The sequence below is a fragment of the Schistocerca piceifrons genome, chromosome X (genome assembly GCF_021461385.2).
Source record: "Schistocerca piceifrons isolate TAMUIC-IGC-003096 chromosome X, iqSchPice1.1, whole genome shotgun sequence".
Classification (NCBI taxonomy): domain Eukaryota; kingdom Metazoa; phylum Arthropoda; class Insecta; order Orthoptera; family Acrididae; genus Schistocerca; species Schistocerca piceifrons.
Window position 1 is genome coordinate 230368084 of NC_060149.1, and position 23305 is coordinate 230391388.

The following is a 23305-nucleotide window of genomic DNA, read 5'->3' on the forward strand; positions in this document are numbered from 1 at the left end:
AGTACAAAAAGAGCACATATGTGAATCACTATGATAAGCTCTCAACAGTGTCACCATACCACCATTAAAAATGAAAATACAGTGCAATCTTAAGTGACACACTGTCTGCCAGACCAATCACTACCTGCCACTGCCCATCACTGCTGGGACTCTCTACCCACCTTCATCTGAGACATTGTCTTTTGTAATGGTGGCTTGTAACATTACTGTTGCAGCATCACCCAAACACTGTGTTGTAATGACAGTGTCATTTAGTTCAAATTGTTTTCACACAAAACATGTTTTTAATGTATTGATTGACCTGGCTTGAGGTGGATATAGAAAGACTTAAAAATCACTACAAAACTGTCATAATAAAAATTAAGCATTACATTGTTCATATGTGTATCAAATGATTGCATTTTACTGGGCAGGGAGTGGGGTTACAAATCTGTTATCAGATTTTCTCAAGGCAAACTATATTTATTGAAAGTTATCATTGCATTTATTATCAATGTTTATTTAAATAATATTAATAAAAAGATCATACTTTACTTGAGACTTCTTATATGTATTGAGGTATTTTGACCCATTGCTTTTGAGATACCTCAATTACTTCAAAAGCCTTTAAAAAGTGCCAGAAAATTAGTTGAGCAGCACTCTTGTAGCAGTCTTGGTGAAATTAATTTGTGGAAGCTAGCCCAATGATATCTACTATGTCACTACAAGAAAGAGGTGGGTCTGACTTTCAGGCACAGTTTCTATAAAGGAAATTGATAGTAAAAACTTGAATCATGCAATGAGAGCTTTTACAGTAAATATAACTAAAATGATTGGTGTGAAATGAGACTGATAAATTCAAACAATTTTATGGTATAACTGAAAGCATCTGTTATGTTACATCAGAGTCAACATTTACTATATGAAAATTTTGTTTATGATGAACAAAGGGCAATCGATTGGATGTAGGTTGAGTGTTTGCAGTCAATCTTAGATTGACAAAAAAAGCCAAGAATTCAACACAATTATATTAAAATACTTACAGTTAACTTGACTTAGGATGCATATTTATATTTTGGAAATCTAGTTCAATATAGTCCTCTGCTCATGAGCAAATACAAGCTAGACACTTTGTTTGCAAAACAGATTAGTCCTCTCTTTCAGTATGCATATGAAAAGGGTCAGGCCTTCCATGAGGTCCTTACCTTCTTCTTGCAGATCATTTATAATAAAGTTGTATGGAAAAAGTAATTTTCATGTTTCGTTGCATAGTGTATGAAGCAGTTCACAAATTAAAACATTTGACTTACAATGGCAGCTGCTTTGAGAAGATGGAAAATTTCCTGACAGTTGAAGATATATTGGATAACACTAATAATTACTTGTTGAAAGTGTTTCAAAGTGAATTTCATAATTAACAGTGACTTAATAGAGAATGAATATCCATGGTTCTTTCTACATTAATTACTTGCTTCTAGTGTTAGTAAGGTGACAAAAAGCTCCAGTAAACATTATGCATGCACAAATGTGTTTATGGTGAACAAATGAGCAAATATGGATGTTTTTATGGCATTTATCTTTAGTCTGACAATGTTTGAATAGTACTTCAGTGCAGCTCTTTAATGTTTACATAGTTCAGAGGTTTTAGTGAAGTCTTGTACAAATTGTGCAAACTTACTACAAAGGAAACTCTCTTTTGCACTTGCTGTCTTTTCCAACAACAAGGATCCCATAACTGGAGTGAGATTCAGCTGTGGTCTCCATCAAAATTTTGTAAGTCTTTAGATTGATGAATTGGTACTGTTGCAAAGTCTGTCCTGGTAGATCATATACTCAAATTTGTTTTCTCATCCCTAGTTCTTATATTGCTACTTTCCATGAAAGCAATCTCATTTCTGTCTTTACTTTTTTTAGAATAGTTTCATTTAGGCTGTTGTCAGTTGTCAGCAGCTCCTCCTTTTTGTTCTTAAGGATTACCTTTCACTATTTTGCAGTTATTACCATTTTTCAGCAACTAAATCAACTTGGTCACTATTGAAATTGTTTTCATTGTTGGTTTCATTTTCTTAAAAAGCACTAGTGTCTTTGTAGAGCAAGACTGTGTGCACTCAGTCTTAAAATCAAGGGACGTTTAATAGGAAGCTGCTGGTAAATGCTGAGATTGGTAATATGTTGTTAAGTTATCATATAGGTAGCAATAAATAATTTTATTTGAATTGATTGGTGACTCCATGGAGTTGTGTGCACCATGACCATATATGTTATATTAAAAGGAAGGTCAGCGTTGGTCGTAATATTGATGTTTTATTGATAGCAGAATCGGTTTTTGATCACATAGTGATCATCTTCAGTGCTGTACAAATTAAACTCGAACACTGGTATCAAGGTATCAATAACCAAACTAAGAAGTGATCACAAAAACTCAATATTGTGATCGCTTCTCAGTTTTGGTTATTGATAACTTGATACTAGTGTCTGAGTTTAATGTGTACAGCACCGAAGATGATCACTATGTGATCGAAAACCGATTCTGCTATCAATAAAACATCAATATTATGACCAATGCTGACCTTCCTTTTAATATTTTATTTGAAGATGTCAGGTGTATGAAATAACTAACATTAGTATTGAAAGATTATGTCAGACAAATTATAAATTATGTATAAAAGTGCCATCTATTTAAGAGAAGGAAAAGTGGCTTTTTAACTGAAGGTTTGCAGAACATCAAAACTATTTAAAAGCAATATTATACAGAACACTAAATATGTCTATCTGAAGTCATGCAGTTCACCCCTAATTCTGGATTGAATGGTGCAAATGGTTTGTCTTCAAACACTTCACTGATATATCAAATAATGCTATTGTGTTTAGGAGCCTAACATAAGATTCAGCATGAAAGAAGTAATTGTAGTATTATTTTCAATTCAGAATCTTATAAATATTAATAGTTTCAGGAGTTTCATTACTTTTAAATATACATTTGTGGGATCAGTTTATTATTTTGTTGCACCATAGTGTTGTCATACCATTTGCTTGTCAGAAGTTAAGATATAGATCATGGAGAGTTGGAACACCCTATACTGACAATGTAAATTTTGTTACTGGCTTCCTTGTATTTCATAAACTACTGTAGCAATAATCGTGGAACTCTCATGGAATATTACATATTATGTTGTTAGTGTACTGCTCTGAAATCATTGCATTTCAGCCAGTGATTTGGGGAATACAATTTTTTAGCTATATGGTTATAATTTTGCATCATTTTTTATACATTGTGTATAATTATAATTGTCATTATACTTAACATCATGCTTTTATTTTACTATGTTAAAATGAACAGTCAAGATCACATTAATAATTTGACTGGTTTCGGCTTATATACGAGCCATCTTCAGAATTTCTTGGCCCCCTATGGCAGGTGCTGACAGCCTCTCAGATTTCTCGAGAAATCCGAGGGTCTGTCATCACCAGCCATAGGAGGCCAAGAAACTCTGAAGATGGCTTGTATATAAGCCAAAACCAGTCAATTAAGAAATATTAATGCAATCCCCGCAGACTGTTTTGTCAAAATTTATGAGCTTTTATTTTAGTTCAATAGATGCAACTCCTTGAAAATTTTAGTATTCTAATCCAAGTGGCTCCTGAGATTTAGAGAATAATGCAAATGAAAATGTAAATTTTCAGAAACAGCTTCCAAGATCTGAAAAACTTATTTAATATATGTGTTATCTCATACTTTTGCTCACTCAGAAGCACCCTGCACCATACTGTGTATCATCTTCTTGAGGACTCCTTAGTGACAAATTCTGCTGCATACTGTGCTTTATTGACAGGAACCTTGTCCATTCATTGAAGTTCTCTGATGCAGTTTGCTCCAGGAATAATTCTCATATGCCAAAGCTCTTTCAGCGTACCCATGTTGCCATTATTAAAAGTGGTAACAATATCACAGGTCCCCCCACCTTCCTCGCATTTTGGTGCCTTCCTTCCAACAAAAGTATTTTCTGGTACAAAAGTACATATGAGATTGTTAAGACTAATTTGGGGTCTGATTCTGCTTGTGCAGACACTTCTTCAACCAGTCAGGATGTGCCAGGTCTCTGTAAATGGACTTTGATTCCCATGACTGCCTGCATGAAGAGTTTGAGTATTGGGTGTTGCGATACATGATCTACGAATCAAGTCTGGGAGGGTAGAGTTGAATATTGGTCCCTCATCTGTTGTCACTTCATGGAAGAAACTGGTCCATACAGCCAGCCTCATTCTGAACAAATTTTCAGTGTCACTCCTAATGGCCATCCCATTGTATTGATGTAATTCACCAATAATTTTGTCTGCCAGCCTACCACTTACAGTTTCACAATGAGAAGGTTTTTGGTTTCACAGATTTAGTTTAAACTTCTTCAACCTGGTGTTCTTCTGGATGTGATCCACACACTCAAGTTTTATGACAATCTTACCTCTGTAAGGCTGAGCAGCAGCAGCAGCAGCAGCAGCTGCTGCTGCTGCTACACTGTTGTATGCTTTTGAATCTGCCTAAGAGCTTAGAGTAACAAACACCCATTTCATTCATGGGTCAACTAAAAATTTCAACAGTGCAGAGGTCTCCATTCTACCACTTGTTCTGCCAAGTTTCTATCATGGATATGGTCTTTTTGGTTCACTGATTTAGATTGATAAAATGTTTTGTCAGAATCTGAAAGTTGATTACCTTTCCAGTATCCACACTGGTCACTGTAGCATCAGCATTCTTAGAACGTTATAATTACAAATAGGGTTTATATTATGATGTTCTACTATATTGTTTTCAACACTGGTACCAATAAAAAGAAAATAATTTTGTCTTTGTAATACTGCAATGCACAGCGTTCTATATAAAAAGTTACCTATTTATTTGATATTGATGGATATCCAAAAATTTATTTCACTCAGTGTTATTTTTATTTTCTAAAAACATGACTTAAAATTTGAATATAACAATATTTTTGTTAAAGGAGACAAATCACATATGTTGTAGCAATTAAATTAGGAACTAATTCAGTAGTTAAGAGACAGCTTAGAAATCCAAATTGTTGTGTAGAGTAATGAATTATTCTTGTTGTTTTGAAATTAATTACAAACAGCTATACTAGATGTGATTGTTTATTATGAACAATTTTGAATATCTGATAACTTCATTGCCAGGTGCATACCATGAGTATCAAATTGCTGCACACCTACATATTGTATATCGGCACAATTATGGAACACTACCATGTACAGGTTCACCGTAACTGACAACATCAACCAAAATGCCCAATCAAACACAAATGAATAGTAAAATACAAAATATACATGTATATATTTGTAGCCCTAACTTAAAAAAGTTCAGAGTTGCATGATGGTTCAGAGTCTGTGTTAAACTGTAAGTCCTTGTAGAACTGGCTTGTTAAGTAACTTCAAATGTCAGAGAAAGGTAAACACATACCACCTTCAATGGCCCTATGCCTAATAAAGCACTGCATTATTCAAACCGACCTTCAAGTTAATGAATGTTTCACCCTTTTAATGTTAACTACCACAGTAGCAAATTTAACCATCACAAATATTTGCTTTTATAGTAGTTAGTACTATACTTTCAGTTAAACTGCATATCATTTGTGACATGTCTCATTTAACATGTCAGTTATTGTAATAGTTAAATATGCTTCTCACCAAAAACTGTTATATAGAATTGCTCCATATTCTTAACTACTTTGAATACAAATACTGTTAAAATGTTAGCAATTGCAATAAACAAAAGGATAACTTAATCCCTGCAATGTGTACAGTAAAACCTTGTACAGAAATCTATAAGAAAATAAGTGGAAAAAGTGCAAATCATGTACAAAAGTTCTAGCTATTGAAATGTCTGATTTCAAACAGAGTACAAGCTCTGCTGACAGTTCATGAAACTAAATACATGATGTAAGCAGGGTGGAGATGGCAGAAAGAGAGAGAGAGAGAGAGAGAGAGAGAGAGATGGGGATACGAGGTACATGAAAACAACCACCAATGTTAATGTTGCCATATGATGGAAAGATTACAGATGATTGCGTCTTGTGTCATCACTACATGAAATACATTGTACAGAGGCTTGATTTTGTAACAAGGACATTGCCACATACAATGCTAATCACACCAGCACCTCTCCTTATCCAACAGACTAAATTCTGGCAATGAAAATATCTCTCATCAACTGGATTTTAAACCAGGTACCTCTGGGTTGATTGTAATTACAGCAACACATATTAATAACCTTAGCTGTGGAGGCTCGTAATTTAGCCAGTTACATTTCATCTTAGGTCTGTCCCAAAGACATAAACTTAGAAAATCTATAGACATTCAGTTCATATGCTAAGTAGACAGTCTTCTAATAGCACATAAATTTCTTGCCTATAGCTAGAACCAAATTAGGTGAAGATAAAATAAGATGATCACATAATAATATCATAAGGTCATTTCTACAACTGTTATACAAATGGCCTCGGAGGCATTGAAGCAGACTAGTTCACATAAAGGCTTCTAAAGAACAGGGTGAAGTGAAAACATATCTGCCTGAAAACTGCAGTATTACTGGAAAAAGAGCTCCATGATGATTTGAGCATTGGTTCTACATGAGTTTAAGGAAAGAAGCTAATAATTACTGTAAAGTACAAAATGTTCGTTGTTTTGTTGCTTTTGACAGAGTGTAGGCAATTTGTCTATTTCATTGAAGAAGTAAGTAGTGCCTACACACACAGGCTTCACTTAAAAATCTCTTGGTCTGTTATTTTGGTGAAAAATGATTGGTATCCAAATGAAGCATTGAGAAAATGCTGAACATTTTACCAGAGGAGAGTTGTTTTTTGACGAACAATGGCTGAATTGTTGCATATATCAAGGGTCCACACACAATGAATGTTCAGCATGTTTTAAAAGTGGGTGCTGTGACTTGAAGATCTTAGGATAATAGCACAAGCAGTATGTTGCTTTTGTGGACAAGGTTTTCTCACACAGATTTCCTCTCTAAGCAAGTGTAACTACGGGATACCTAAAAGGACTTTTCCATTATAATGTGACAGATAAAACTGTGCCATCGAAGGCCACTTGTGCAAGATGCTGAAAACTATGGCCTGTGTCCACTCACAGCCCATAAATATGGTAATTGACCTGCAGAAATGATGTTATTAGTGCTTATCCAGTGGGGAAGCATGAGTTAAAAGTATTGAACCTTCATGGCTTGCCAGAAGGGTCAGCCATTAATTCAGAGGCTTCAGAGGCATGTGTGAAGACTCTGAACCAACTGAAGCACCATTTCTGATTTGTTCCATCTGACAGGACTCAAAAAGAGATCTTGCTCTGAACTGACAATGCATGCCCAAATACAAGTCTCAGAACCCAGTAATAAATCACTAAACCAGACAGAACGTGAGAACCTTATCCAACCTATAGCCCAGATCTGGTTCCCTCTGACTTCCATCTATTTGGGCCACTGAAGAATTCTCTATGTGGGAGACACTTTGGAGTTGACAATATAATTCATGCACTGAAAACTTGATTGAGCACTGAAAACTTGAATGAGCACTGAAAAAGAGCTTTTACGAATAGAGAATACATGCTCTTAGACAGCGATTGTTTAAGGCCATAGTGTCATGGAGAATATGTAAAAAAATAGAAATGTTGATTGATATTGTCACCAAATACTAACTCTTAAGAATAAATGCATTCTTTGAACAAATTGTGGTGCATATTTATCAAATGACCCTAGTATGTTGCATACAAGTATGCACAAAAAGAACATTGAATAATTGTCTGCAAAAATGGTGTTGTCTGATTGTCTAGATTATATTCTTACTGGTGATCAGGTTGTGAATACCTAAGTCTTTTTTTTGAAGATAACTGCAATTTTTGGAAGTGTGTCTGATGGAACTGTGGTAGTAGGACAATAAAATAGGATCTCTTGCAGTAATAAATTTGTTTACGGTCTAAATTGACAGAAGTAGGCTACCTTGCAATTGTATGTGGATATATATAGGCAGTTATTAGATTTATTTCAGTGTATTTTAACAAGAAATTCAAAGCAACATAAAATTTTATTGATATTTACTTGGAGTTAAGAGGTAAGTGACAATCTGAAATTGCTCTAAGAATTAAACAAAGTATGAACTACATATGTTTACTTTAATATATGGCATAAATCGTGACTGTGCATAGTGGCAGTAGTTGGGAGAAAAGGAGAACTTTGGGAAAAGTTTGTGCAGCACATAATACTGATGCAAGGAATTCTACAGTTATTCATTGGTAAAGAAATACGTTTCGGTGTTCTGTTTGCTATACCAGTAGCAGTGAGTGCACATTAAAATTTGGAAGGTTATACGACTGATGTGTTGCATTCATATGTGCATTCATAGTGAAATGTTTCATTATCATTTTAAATGTCAGGAATACATTTTTACTGAAACTGACTGTACTTACATTCAGCAAGGAAAGGTCTGGCAGAATGTAAATAGTTTAAGAGTGAAGGATAACACTCATTGAATAGCAGAATTGCAGTGTCTGTCATAGAGGCTCCAGATGGGAAGGGGGTGCGTGTGGGGGTGGGGTGTGGTAGGTGGGTGGAGTGCAGTTCACAAACATTATTTCTAACATGCATGATGAATTTTAAATGAGAGACACTCTACATTTTCTATTGTTCTGTCACTAAATGGAGAAAGCCCCTTCTTTTTGCCTAAATGGGGCTACTACTATAGTACAAAAGATGGCGATCTAACAATAGAATTTGTGTATGGCAAAAAAAATATTGACTCTTGTAATGGAATTGAATAGGCTAGAAAAACTGATTTTTATCAATAAAAGCAAATCAAAACCTAAGTAATCATAAAGTAACATTCAGAAAAAAAATTGGCTGAATGAGGTACAGTGTGATTGAAATAGACCCAATAAGACAAAACAGATACATGTTGTACTCAGTTACAATTACTTTAGTTGTTGCGTAATCTTCTCCCTCAAACTGTTACAGTGTGAACATTATGAAATACTTTATTCAAGAATGACACTCAGAAGTGGATAACAGTGATGTCTCAAAATATATAATCAGAATTATGTAGACAACTTACATAATATCAGAGCTGTAAGACTTTGACAGTAGGCCTCCTAAGGTGCATGTTTAGTTTATTTTGTTGTTAGTGCTGTGTTTTACAGTTCATCTGGTTATGATGCAGAAGGAAGAGAATGAAGCATAAGAGGTCAATGGTCTAACTAGTGCCACATACCAGCATTATGTCTTGCCTTTTCTGTTCACCCACAGAGTACACAGTTATAAAGTCTCAAATACAGCAGATACAGTGTACAAACATAATGAATAATATCTCAGGAATACCCTGATGTTGTCTATAAACAAATGTTTCTTGCTATATGATTTCTATTAAAAATGATAGATCCAAATCATTTTGTCATATACATTCTATAGTTGAGGGGGAGTAGAGAGAAGTTTGTGGCGATCTGCAGAGTGCACACTGTTTGCAAAAAAGCAGGAACCTGAATCAGATAGTCCTGGTCTGGTACAAAGGGTTACTGTCTGCATTTGATCACTGCAGCATTTACTAAGTAAAAGAGTAGATGAGTTCTGTCTAACATCTGTTCCATGATAGCAAGAGTCATTCAATTGATCATTGACCTTAACAAAGGAAAATCATTTTAAGTAAATCACACTGTGAAAAAAAATACCTTCTTTACCTGAATTCATTGGTTGAGTAAGAATGAAAAGAAACACATTCATACCCAGATTTTTAATAGAACCTGACTTGTAATCATTTGCGATGTACTGAAAAGTTGTAAATACATCCCAAATTTAAAGGTGAAATCTGTGCCACTCAACCTGTGAATGGGCTTCTGGCCTGGCTGCACATAGAGTGCAGCCATGTGTATGCTCCAGTGCTGGGAGGGGGAGGATGCTGAGCACATCATCCCAGCTGCCTTCTACCCCTGGGAGAGATTTCCAGTATTCAGTGTAGTAGCAGGCAGAGTGGACCTGGGCCAATGCAGAGGGGCTAGAACCAGAAAAATTCTGTGCTCCTAATTGTGATAGAAGCTGGGACCTCCAGATAAATAGCAGAACAGTATAAAGAATAGGAAATAAAGACTAATAATCTGTCCACTAGACTACCACGCCCACATTCAAAATTTATAAACACAATTAAAAATTTGCTGCAATTGAAAATCCAGTATAGAATAAAATACGTGTAAGAGAACAGACCGCTACTTCTGAAATGAGGAGGTAAAACACACACACACACACACACACACACACACACACACTGCTGCTGTATTTGAGCGTACTGGGGTGAGTGGTGATCTTGGATGGCGTGTGAGGCAGGGAAATAGAAGTTCTGTGGAGTGAGAAGATGGAGGAATGAGACAGATGGACACTGAGAATAAGTTTTGAGGTGGTACTTGTAGCTGTGTGTAGGGCAAGTTAGAGGATAGATATTCTGGGAGCTATAGAGATAGAGATATTGACAGATAGTTCATTTGTTCAAGGAAGTGTGGTAAGACTGTGTTACAGGCCAAATGATAATTTTATAATACAAAAAAGTGATTAACATTAACAACTTCAGTCATTTTAAGGCCATAATAGGTTACTAAATTTTGATATTTAGATACAGCATTCACATTAAACAACTTTCGGTTCAATTATATTGTCTGTTATTTTCATAGATAAGCAGAAATAAATTTATTTAATGTAGATCTCAGACATTTTGTCCTATTTCCAGTCAAACTTTGTGTGTGTGTGTGTGTGTGTGTGTGTGTGTGTGTGTGTGTGTTTTTAACCTTTCCATTGGCTGTTGCATTATTTGATAATGATATGGGGAAGGCAAATGTAGGTGGACATAAGCTTTCAGTACATGTAAGTAGATACACTGTGCAGAGAGGAGTATTTGCCATATGTGTTAAAAATTTATCATAGTGTGAAAAATTTAGAAACTAAAATTTTTTTTGTAGAGCAACAGATAGAGGCATGTGTGTGAGAACTTAAACTAAATAAAGGTAGTTTTAGAATTATAGCTGTGTATAGGTCCCCATTGGGAAATTTTCAGCTATTTTTGAAAAACTTGTGTTCTTTGTTGTGCTGTATGTCAGACCAAGAGAAGCAAGTTATTGTTTCAATGTAGATTTTTGAACAGAGTCTGATAAAAAGCTTGCCCTTGAAGTATTACTTGGTTCTTTCAATTTGACATCAGTTATTGATTTCCCTACTCTGGTGGTACAGGAAAGCAACACAGTGATAGATAATGTTTCTATAGATAAGAAAAATTCAATCAAATAAAACTTCTCCTGTTAAGAATGGTCTGTTTGAACATGATGCACAGCTAGTTAAGGCATATGATATAGCTCCACACAGTAATGCAAAATAGTCCTCCAAAATAGTGCTTTCAGTCAATGATTTAACAACTGCAAATTTTAGGGAAAGCTTGTAACAGACGGGGGAAAGTCCAGAAGTATGTGCATTATGTCTGAGATTAGCACTCTGATTATAAAATTAAAACAATTTGGAATGTTGTTAAAAGGGAAACAAGGCAAACTGAAAGCACAAGAAGACTGTATTTCCATCAAACTCAATCAAAACTTTTGTTAACAAAAAGTCAGAAGTAGAAAACGTTATTAATAATCATTTTTAAGTGTTTTAGAAGAAATATGATCCAGCTATTCATTAATAAATTCAAGGCAATATATGGATGAGGCAATACCTATGCAATTTGATAAAACTGAAATTCAGCCAACCTCTCATACTGAAATTAGGAAAATAATAAATTCACTCAACAGTAAAAGCTTGCATGGAACTGATGGCATTTCCCAAGGAGTACTAAAAGCTTGTTCCCAACAGATAAGTAGTATCCCCAGCCACATATGTAATAGCTCACTGAAAGAGAGCATTTTTCCAGATAGACTGAAAAATGCTATTATTAAAACATTGCATACAAAGGGGGATAGGAGTGATGCTAACAACTACCATCCAATCTCACTTCCAACAGCTTTATCCAAAATTCTTGAAAAAGTAACGTATTAAAGATTAGCTTCACATATTTGTAAAAATGAAGTACTAACAAAATGCCAGTTTTTGTTTTCAGAAAGGCTTTTCAGCAGAAAATGCTCTATATACTTTCACTGATCAAATATTAAATGCTCGGAATAAATGAACATCACCCACTAGGATTTTTTGTGAACTTTCAAAGGCTTTTGACTGTGTGAATTGTGAAATTCTTCTAGATAATCTTAAGTATACATGGTATGAATGGGACAGTGCACAAATGGTGTAATTCATGTTTAACTGGAAGAATGCAAATGGTTGAAATTAACAGCACAGATAGTCTGCAAAAAACACTGGAGTCCTGCAACTGGGAAGATATCAAGAATGGTGTGCCACAGAGTTCAATCTTGGGTCCTTTATTGTTCTTAATATATGTTAATGACTTGCCAATCTATGTTCATTAAGATGCAAAGCTAGTTCTTTTTGTTGATGATACAAGTATAGTAATCACATCCAACAAACAAGAATCAGCTGAGGAAATTGTAAAAAATGTCTTTCACAAAATTGTTAAGTAGTTCTCTGCAAATGGATTCTCACTAAATTTCTGTACAGTAAATGGCATAACACCATTGATAAATATAGACTTTGAACATAAGTCTATTACTAAGGCAGAATATTCAAAACATCTGGGGTGTGTGTGTATTGATGAGAAATTCAATTGGAAGGAACAGATTGATGATCTGCTAAAACAGTTAGTTTCAGCTACTTAAGCTATTGGGGTTATTGCAAATTTTGGTGATAAATATATCAGTAATGTAACCTACTATACCTATTTTCATTTGCTGCTTTCATATGGCATCATATTTTGGGGTAATTCATCATTAAGAGAAAAAGTATTCATTGCAAAAAAAGCGTGTAATCAGGATAATAGCTGGAGCCCGCCGAAGATCACCTTGCAGACATTTGTTGAAGGATATTCACAGTAGCTTCACAATACATAAATTCACTTATGAAATTTGTTATTAATAACCCATTCCACTTCAAAAATAATTGTGAAGGGCATAGCTACAACGCTAGAAGAAACAATGGTCTTCACCATTCTGGGTTAAATCTGACTTTGGCACAAAAAGGGGTGAATTATGTTGCCACAAAAATCTTTGGTTATTTGCCAAATAGCATTAAAAGTCTGACAGATATCCAACCAACATTTCAAAATAAATTTAAAGAATTTCTGAATAACAACTGAAAAAAAAATTATATTGTGTAAAGAGAACTTATGTTAAACTGACACATTCCACATCATTACAAAATGTTGTATTCATGATCTGTGGAAGAATTATTAATGTAATGTAATGTACTTGAAGGAGGGACATTATCCAGTGCTAAAATGCTGGATTTACTTTGGGATAAATGGAATTAGTACTGTATGGTGAAAAGTCTGGAGCAAATTTGCTAAATTACTCAAGTTAGTTGCCACAGTAAGCATAAACTTTATCTTTCCCAACATTTGAAAAAATAATAGAGAGATGTCTCCCATCTCTGTTATTTCATTTCCTCAACAGACACATTTCACAACATTTCAAGAGTGATATTTATAGTAGAACTTTGACCACTTTTTAAGCATGTGCACTCTTGTTTCTATAAACATTTAAATCTGGTGGTAAATTATATTGTTTGATATGTGGCAGCAGTTAAGGGCCAACCTTTTTGTGAGAGAGCTTTAGCTTTTTGTGGCAAAGAAATTATTTAAGCATCACTGTAAATTCATCTCTGTATACCATCATAAATGTGTATTCTCTGCATTACTAATTAATGGTCATTGTAATATTTCACCTATAGTTATTATGTGGACTTCAAACTCTGTAGTTGTTGCATGGTTACTGTTAGTTGTTCCTGTGAATTAACTGCCTGTTTGTGATGTTGGGTGGTGATGGTGTTTGGTGGTGTTGCTCTATATTGTGATTTCTTGATTTCAGTTTACCCTTTGCGCTCATTTGTTCGCGGTTACCAGTCATCTGAATACTGATATCTGTATTTGGTTTTCTACATGCTTTTACCAGTTACACATGCTAGTTCACTGTAGTGCACATAATATTCACTACATTAAGACATGAGGAGTATTGTGCTGTTCTGCTTTCTTTGATTTTAATACCGTAAGACCACATTTCTAAATCAGAATTTTCCAATAATTTGTATAAAAACACCATTCACATGAGCATTGTAAAATTTTCTCGTACTGGATATGATCACATACGATCCCAGTGGGACTGGTAACACTCAGCAAATATTCATGAGTGATGCAAAAAATTTCCAAACTGATGTTTGAGAGAGTTTACTAAACAGATGTTAGCGCAAAGGGTCAGTGGCTTGTTTGAAAAGGACATGAAAATTCTTTTAAGATTTAATCTTTTGTGACTATACATCCAAAACTTTGACTGAGAATTCATTTGGTTTGGTATAGGTACACCAATGAACTGTCGAGAACAAGATGGAAAGCACACCCACCACAACAGCCACAACCACCCAGGCCTTCGCTGGATTTGTGTAGGCGTGTGTGCGTGCGTGTGTTGGTTCTAATGCTAATTCTCGATCAGTGTTTTCTTAAGAAAATATAGTGAAGTGTTTTAAGAACAAAATTTCTTAGTCTAATTTTCTTCGTTCCCTGTTTTTGTGTGTGAGGCTCATGTGAATATTCATTGTAGGACAAGATATTAGTGACACATACAATCTCAGTGAGATATGGATGTTAAGAAGAAGAACAGCACATACTCATAAAACATTTAAGTACCGTTTCTGCATAGGCAAGGTTCAATTTTATCCCAGAGTAAAGACATCAAGAGTATGTACAGTACTGGAAATATGGGATGAATTGTTTTATTCATGAGAATTTTATTGGAAAAGAAACTTGCTGTTTAGAAGCCGGTGTTGAGATCGGACGTGTGTTCTACTATGCGCCTTAGTTTTGTGGAGCATAGAACTGAGAAGTTATTGAGATCCACCACACAGCAATAAATCAGTATACGAATAAGATAATAAATATCAAATAATGTAGCAGAAAATTTATTTTTATAGCATTTTCTTCAACTTTGTGAAAATGTTTTTGAGTAAAAAAAGAACTGTAATTTTGAATTTTGGAGTGGCGTGCGATTGAAGGCATAGCTATCAAGGAAGAGCTAAGCTGAGCGGTCATCAAGAGTGCCTCACAATACGTCCTCAGTAGTCACACAAGTATGTTAAGCTCAGAGTCATTGTTTGTCTTCTTCACTGATAGTTGTTCATATGCTTGTTGCTTTTGTCATGTTTTTTGCTGTTGAACATACTGAGGAGAACAGAAAAATTGTGTATTAAGTTGCATATCTTCATTCACACTGATGCATACTGTGAAGAGTCTTTCTGTAGACTGTGTTCCTATACTGATACCATTACATCAATGTAGGATTGTTGCTGTTTGTGTGAGTCAGCATTGATGCGGCTCTTATCTTCCAGTTGTCATACATTGTTATTGGTGGACATTCTTCTTTTTATATATAAATTATACAGTAGTTCAGAGTTATACACATTTACTACATTTTTGTTTTGGAAATAATTTCATACCATACCAGCCCACATGAAAAATTAATGGCAGCACTTCAAGTACTTCCATTTTATAGTATAGGTTGGATAATACTTTTTACAGTGACATGTTTACTGTGATAAAACTGAGTTACTGCTAACATAAGAATTTGGCTACTTTTGCTGTCTTGCTATGTGAAATAATATTATTGATAGAAGAGTGTGGAATTAAACCAATAATGTTTGTCTTCCACTCAGCATACAGTTAATTGCAGATTCCCTGTCGTGCAGTGTTTGGTGTTAATAAATATGTAACCAAACAGATCATAACAATCACCAATTTCTATCAAGTTTCCAAATTTCTGTGCACTGGAAATCAGTTCTTGTGATTCCTCATTTGCTAAATAGCTTTGCTCAGTACTATTTAAAATGAATGGTTGATTGAAGACATGAATACAATATAAGAAAATTACTGACTATTGTTTTTAGAACATTATGTGAAAGTCTGTTTGGCAGCTATCTTCCTTAATACTTTTGTAGGTCATGACCAACTAAAATCATACATTTTCAGAAATGAAAAATAAATCGTTATACTGTTTTTAGATTGAAAATGGTTTGCTTCACAATGCTGACTCACATTGGCATTTAGATTTTTATGATGGTTGTTACAAATTATTTCTGTTATTTCTCAGTGTGTTTGCAAATAGCAGGCTGTTGTTTTAGCTTTTTGTTAGAATTTTAGAGAGAGAGAGAGAGAGAGAGAGAGAGAGAGAGAGAGAGAGAGAGAGTATTCATTAGTTCATTATTATAGTTGTTTATGCATGTATTATATCTGTTTGTGTAGTGTTATACAGAGCTTTATGTGTCAGTATGAATTTTGATTGTATGTTTGCTATTCTTGCATTTTTTGTTGTACATAAAACACTGAAATTTTAAGTCATTGAGATGTGATAGTGGCAACTTAGCTAAGCCTGCTGTAGTAATTATGGCTACAAGGCATGAAGGTACAGAAATAAAGATTATCATCTAGTACTAAAAGAGGGCTCTGTCAGTTTATCTTAGATTAAATACTTAATTATTCTCTCCTTAGTAGAATATACAAATAAAATAGCTGTAAATATTATCAAGTTGATATTTTTGTTTTGTTTAGAACATACCATTCACAGTTTCAGCCTCATTCTATTCGGTGTCCTCTTTTTGTGGCTTCACTGCAAAATAAATCAGTTACATGAATTTCCAGAAGCTAATTGTTTTACTGTTCAATGACAGAATGGTTTTGAAAATTTTTAAAAACTGTGTTAAGGGTTTTTAACCTCTGAGAACAAAGAAGTTTTTCTCGATTTGTGCAAGATTCATGCAAGACTAGACAGTATGTTGATTCAGGTACCAAAGAAAGAAGTTATTCAATTTGTTAATTACATATCTGCCTGAATCTTCACAGCACCCCACACCCCCACCACCACCACCTGCACCCCCCACCCCCTCCACCACCCCACCACCACCACCACCACCTGCACCCCCCCCTCCACCCCCCCCCCACCACCACCCCCCCCACCCCCCCCCCCACCACCACCCCCCACCATCACCACCTGCACCCCCCCCCCTCCACCCCCCCCCACCACCTGCACCCACCACCCCCACCTGCACCCCCACCCCCACCACCCCCACCTGCACCCCCCCCCTCCACCCCCCCCCCCACCACCTGCACCCACCACCCCCACCTGCACCCCCACCCCCACCACCCCCACCTGCACCCCCTACCCCCACCTGCACCCCCTACCCCCACCTGCACCCCCCACCCCCACCTGCACCCCACACCCCCACCCTCACCCCCACCCCCATGCAAGAAATTAATCTTTGATAATGTAGAGTTTGTCCTGATAGAAATTAATAACTGGAGGCAATCCGACAATATGTAAAAGAGGGATGTGATTTTTAATTTTTTCATGAACTGAATTGTTTATTATTACTAATTTATAGGTGTCAATTTAGCTTTATTTGCATGGACGTTGTTCAGTGCATATCAGTTGCTATTTATATATTCAGTTTTTTCCTTCTGCTATTGATTTATGGCATGCATTTTAAAAGAAACTGCTGCTACATTTCAGTTTTGTTGTGTGTAATCAGCATTAATAATCTGCATCTTTCTTTGTTGTTCTCTGTAAGTAATTATAAATAAGCAAGTAAATGAAACAAAATTGTAAATTTTGTGTTCATTGTATAAGTTTCATGTATGGGAGGCAAAATATATGCTAGTAATAGAATTAACTGAACAGTTTTGAAATGTTTAAGATGTGCAGTTGTAGATTGCATTTCCATCTTGTTTCTTGCCAGTTTAGATGATGTACAGGTAAAATAGCCGTTTCATAACTGGGATTAATTAGAGTTTGATACTTTTCATCTTGATTAATATTACCCAGGATCTATACTTATTCAAAGTCATGCAACACAACTCTTGAGAGACCTGTGACTTACGTGTGTTAGTCTCACTATCAGCAAAACAACAGATCTTAATAATAAATTAATCTTTTCTTTATGCAAAAGAAACTTCGGTCTTTAAATCAGGTAGATTATATGGTACAATGAAGTTCCTAATTGGGATAATGGTGTCTTTATGATTTTAATAAGTATTTATGACCATTACCATAATCCTTATAAAATGTTTGTGTTAGAGTTCCTTGAGGAAATTTTCATGCTTAGGTCATCTTTCTATTATGCCATGGGGTGGAGGGAACAGTACTTCTGTGGTTTTGTAATACAAAATGTGAAGAACATTTGAAATCCTCCACTTGCTGTGTGAACCAAGGGCTTTTGATTCTGATTGTATTTGACTTATTTATTTAGGTTTGCTTCTCATTTGGAGGCTGTAGATAAGATACACACTACCAATCCAAGGATCTACAATAGAATGTGACAGTAAAGTATTTGTGTTTTATTTTGAGGAAAGTTTTAACACAATAGATTTGAAAAGGATTTGAACTGAAACATTGATAGTGGAGTTTGTCACTAATGTAATTTTTAGGATCTGCTGTCCATTACAATTTTTAATCAGTAGATTCTTTGTTATCTGTATGCTGATCTGATGACAATGAAAAGTGCCTTTCTGTTGCATTTGTAAGATTTTTGAATTGCTACTACTTGTTTACCTTTTAATGTGCCAATTGTCTATACAACTATGAGTCAGTATTCACTACTGAATATATTAGATGCTGAATGTCAAGGAGCAACTTATCAGGATTATATTTGCATGATTGTGATACATACATTAATTTTAATACAACATTAATTTTAATACAACATGGAATATCATGCACACTTTGTAAAACCACATGATCAAAACAAGTAAAAGTACAATGAAATTGCTCTACTTTCCCCATCAGTGCTGGCATTCATACACAGACATGTTAATGCAAGGATAATGTGTATGAAAAGGTCATAGCTGATTTCCTTTCTTATTCTTGTGTAACTAAACTAATCTTCCATCTCTGATGAGCTTGTTGGCAATTATAACTTTCTTTCTTTTCATGGCCTCAGCTTCACATCATGTTGGCCACAGTATTTCTTCATTGCTAATTTCGTCTAGTTTTAATAGCTGTAAAATTCCTGATAATGCCACATATCAGAACTGTTCTTCAATTATTTATATTTTGCTACGTACATATATTTACTCTGCAAAGTGAAAATTCCTTATTTTCCTCATTTGAATGACAGTTGATGTCCCTGAATTATTCTGCTATTGATTTTAAAGTTGTGTGTGCATAGCTTTTATCTTGGTTTCCAACTGATTGTTAGTATTGCATTACCACATACAGTCTATGCTAGTTCTTCCATATTACTGACAGTGGATGTAATTCCTGCTTTATTACTGAAGTTAAATTTCAAATGTATTATTGCTAAAATTGTTTCTCCTTGACACATTCTGCACCTGAATATAAAACCCAGTTGCATCATTTGTGAAGTGTGGCATTACTTCTTTCTGGCCTCGTAATTTTACTCTCCCTATTTTACATTTACAGTAGATATATGCAGTTGAATAACACTGATGATTCCAAGCATAATTCCTTCTTCGTAACTGGAATAACACAATTGGAGGAGGAGAAATAGAATCACTAAGAACACCTTGATCTTATTAAGGAACAATGGTGACAATGACTAGACTTTTGCACACACAACTTGCTAATGTTGTAACGTAATTGGTTCCATTATTGTCTTCGTAAAATATATGGAGAAAATATACTGAATGTTGTGAGAGATTAAAAGATCAACAAGTAAATTGAAAAATGGAGGTTATGAATTAAAGGTAAGGAAAAAAGGGAATGTGCATTATCAACTATGAATTTGACTTGGTATTCTAACACCTTTTACAAATTCAGAAAAGGCAGAAATAGTATATAGATTCAAACAACATTAAGAAAACATTCTTTAGAAATAGACATGCAGTATGTGAGCAAAGTATGCGGCCACCCCAAATAACACACGTTTTTCATATTAGGTGCATTTTGCTGCCACTTACTGCCATGTACTCCATATCACCAACCTCAGTATTCATTAGACATCATGAGAGAGCAGAATGGGGTGCTCCATGGAACTCACGGACTTCGAACATGGTCAAGTGATTGGGTGTGACTTGTGTCATACATCTGTACGTGACATTTCCACACTCCTAAACATCACTAGGCCCTCTGTTTCCGATGTGATAGTGAAGTGGAAACGTGAAGGGACATGTACAGCACCAAAAGCTTACAGGCCAACCTCGTCTGTTGACTGACAGAGACTGCTGACAATTGAAGAGTGTTGTAATGTATAATAGGCAGACATCTATCCAGACCATCACACAGGAGTTCCAAACTGCATCAGGGTCCACTGCAAGTACTATGACAGTTAGATGGGAGGTGAGAGAACTTGGATTTCATGGTCGAGCGGTTGTTCATAAGCCTCACATCATGCTGATACATGCCAAACGACACCTCACTTGGTATAAGGACCATAAACATTGGATGATTGAACAGTGGAAAAAAGTTGTGTGGAGTGGCGAATCACGGTACACAATGTGGCGATCCGATGGCAGGGCGTGGGTATGGCGAATGCCTGGTGAATGTCATCTGTCAGCGTGTGTAGTGCCAACTGTAAAATTCGGAGGCAGTGGTGTTATGGTGTGGTCATGTTTTTCGTGGAGAGGGCTTGCACCCCTTGTTGTTTTGCATGGCATTATCACAGCACAGGCCTTTTGATGTTTTAAGCACCTTCTTGCTTCCCACTGTTGAAGAGCAATTTGGGGATGGCGATTGCATCTTTCAACATGATCGAGCACCTGTTCATAATGCATGGCCTGTGGCAGAGTCGTTACATGACAATAACATCCCTGTAATGGACTGGCCTGCACAGTCCTGACCTGAATCATATAGAACACCTTTGGGATATTTTGGAACACTGACTTCGTGCCAGGCTTCACCGACTGAGATTGATACCTCTTCTCAGTGCTGCACTCTGTAAAGTATGGGCTGCCATTCCCCAAGAAACATTCCAGCACCTGTCTGAATGTATGCCTGCGAGAGTGGAAGCTGTGATAAAGGCTAAGGGTGGGCCAACACCATATTGAATTCCAACATTACCGATGGAGGGCGCCACGAACTTGTCAGTAATTTTCAGCCAGGTGTCCGGATACTTTTGATCACATAGTGTGTCATTATCCAATGAATGAATATATTTTCCAGGGGCAAAGAAATGATGAAGTTTAGGGCTTAACGTATCTGCATGATGAGGACATTTGAGATGAAGCACTTGCTATGGATGGGAAGGAAATCAGCCATGTCCTTTTCAAAGGAACCATCTTGACATTTACCTTAAGCTATATAGGAAACCACAGGAGAACTACTGTGCTCTTGAATGCAAGTCCAGTAGGTTACCACTGCTCCACAACACTCAGTAAAAGAGTTCAGATTGTAAATATAATGTGAACTACATTTGTTACATGACTTTTAGAATTGGAAGGAAATAATTTCCAGTTGGAGTCTGTTAGCTTAAAAAATTTGGGATTTTATAAGTTTGTCAGGCAACTTTTCCATCATCTTCATAAATAAAAGTAGCAGAATTATTACTCCAAATGAAATGAGTTGACAACTAATTATTTTACTCTTAATACAGCATTTCCTGCAATGGCTGTGTGTGACAAGCCAGAACTGTGTACCTGACCAGGATTCAATTATGGATGGAAACGATGTTACTCTGTGGTACAAATCAGTGGCTAATAGTGTAAATTTGGTTGTGGCAGTGAGGGGTAGGAGGTGATCTGTAAAAGGACAAAGCAAGAGAAATAGTAACAAATGTATACAAGGTGTTACAAAAAGGTATGGCAAAACTTTCAGGAAACATTCCTAACACATAAATAAAGAAAAGATGTTATGTGGACATACGTCCGGAAACACTTAATTTCCATGTTAGAGCTCATTTTAGTTTCGTCAGTATGTTCTTCCACCTACGCTCAATGGAGCACGTTATCATGATTTCATACGGGATACTCTACCTGTGCTGCTAGAACATGTGCCTTCACATGTACGACACAACATGTGGTTCATGCATGATGGAGCTCCTGCACATTTCAGTCGAAGTGTTCGTACGCTTCTCAACAACAGATTTGGTGACCGATGGATTGGTAGAGGCGGACCAATTCCATGGCCCCCACGCTCTCCTGACCTCAACCCTCTTGACTTTAATTTATGGGGGCATTTGAAAGCTCTTGTCTACGCAACCCCGGTACCAAATGCAGAGACTCTTCGCTCTTGTATTGTGGATGGCCGTGATACAATACGCCATTCTCCAGGGCTGCATCAGCGCATCAGGGATTCCATGTGACGGAGGGTGGATGCATGTATCCTCGCTGACGAAGGACATTTTGAACATTTCCTGTAACAAAGTGTTTGAAGTCATTCTTGTACGTTCCGTTGCTGTGTGTTTCCATTTCATGATTAATGTGATTTGAAGAGAAGTAATAAAATGAGCTCTAACATGGAAAGTACGCGTTTGCGGACACATGTCCACATAACATATTTTCTTTCTTTGTATGTGAGGAATGTTTCCTGAAAGTTTGGCCGTACCTTTTTGTAACACCCTGTATAAATATGAGAATTACTCAATGATTTCCTTTGACTAATGTCACAGAAGTTCAGAAAGTTCCCTGGGGATGCATTGTCTTGTAACTTGAAATTTAAGTGAGAATACTGTTCACTGTTGGATAAAAGCAGTACATCTCCCCACTATCTCTTTATAATAGCATTTCTTCAAGACCAACTGTGTTGCCTGGGAAGGCTGTGGTAATGACCATGAATTTATCATGATCATCACCTAGGCCATCAATCCATGTCCACTGTAGTTGTCACATTTCACTATGTTTCTGACCTGCAAATGCATTCCCCATTATCTACATAAAGACTGATATCCAAAATTACATTTTGCAATGAACTAGGATTCATTTGAGATGATCATCCTGATCCAATGTCATAATTTCCAGACACAATGTTCACTGCAGTCTGGCAAGGCAGTGTGTGTAGATCTTTAGCACACATAAGACAAGCTGGAAGCATCTAGTCCTACATAATTTATTTCTCTTGAAATGGTCCTGGTGGAAATTTGATGTCTCCTATGTTATAAAGTAGCAGTGGACATACTCTTTTTTGCCAATTGGTGTGTACACCCTCTATTACCTTCACATAGGAAATGCACAGTGTTCCCCTTGCTGCAGCAGTTTTC

At 36.0% G+C, this 23305-nt stretch overlaps 1 protein-coding gene across 5 annotated transcripts in view; it reads left to right on the forward strand.

The window, feature by feature from the left end:
- LOC124721353 (homeobox protein extradenticle) overlaps positions 1-23305 on the forward strand; it is a 351626-nt gene that overhangs the window by 316428 nt on the left and 11893 nt on the right. Inside the window, exon 9 of one of the 5 annotated variants that reach the window (XR_007006319.1) lies at positions 14469-15235. The exons of 3 other annotated variants lie outside the window; for them this stretch is intronic. Coding sequence is in view for 1 of the 2 variants with exons in the window: in XM_047246282.1 (XP_047102238.1) it covers positions 14469-14480 (12 nt within the window). In the remaining variant the exon portion in view is untranslated. Of the gene's footprint in view, positions 1-14468; positions 17011-23305 lie in introns of those variants that run through there. One more of the 5 variants, XM_047246282.1, reaches the window with a different exon arrangement.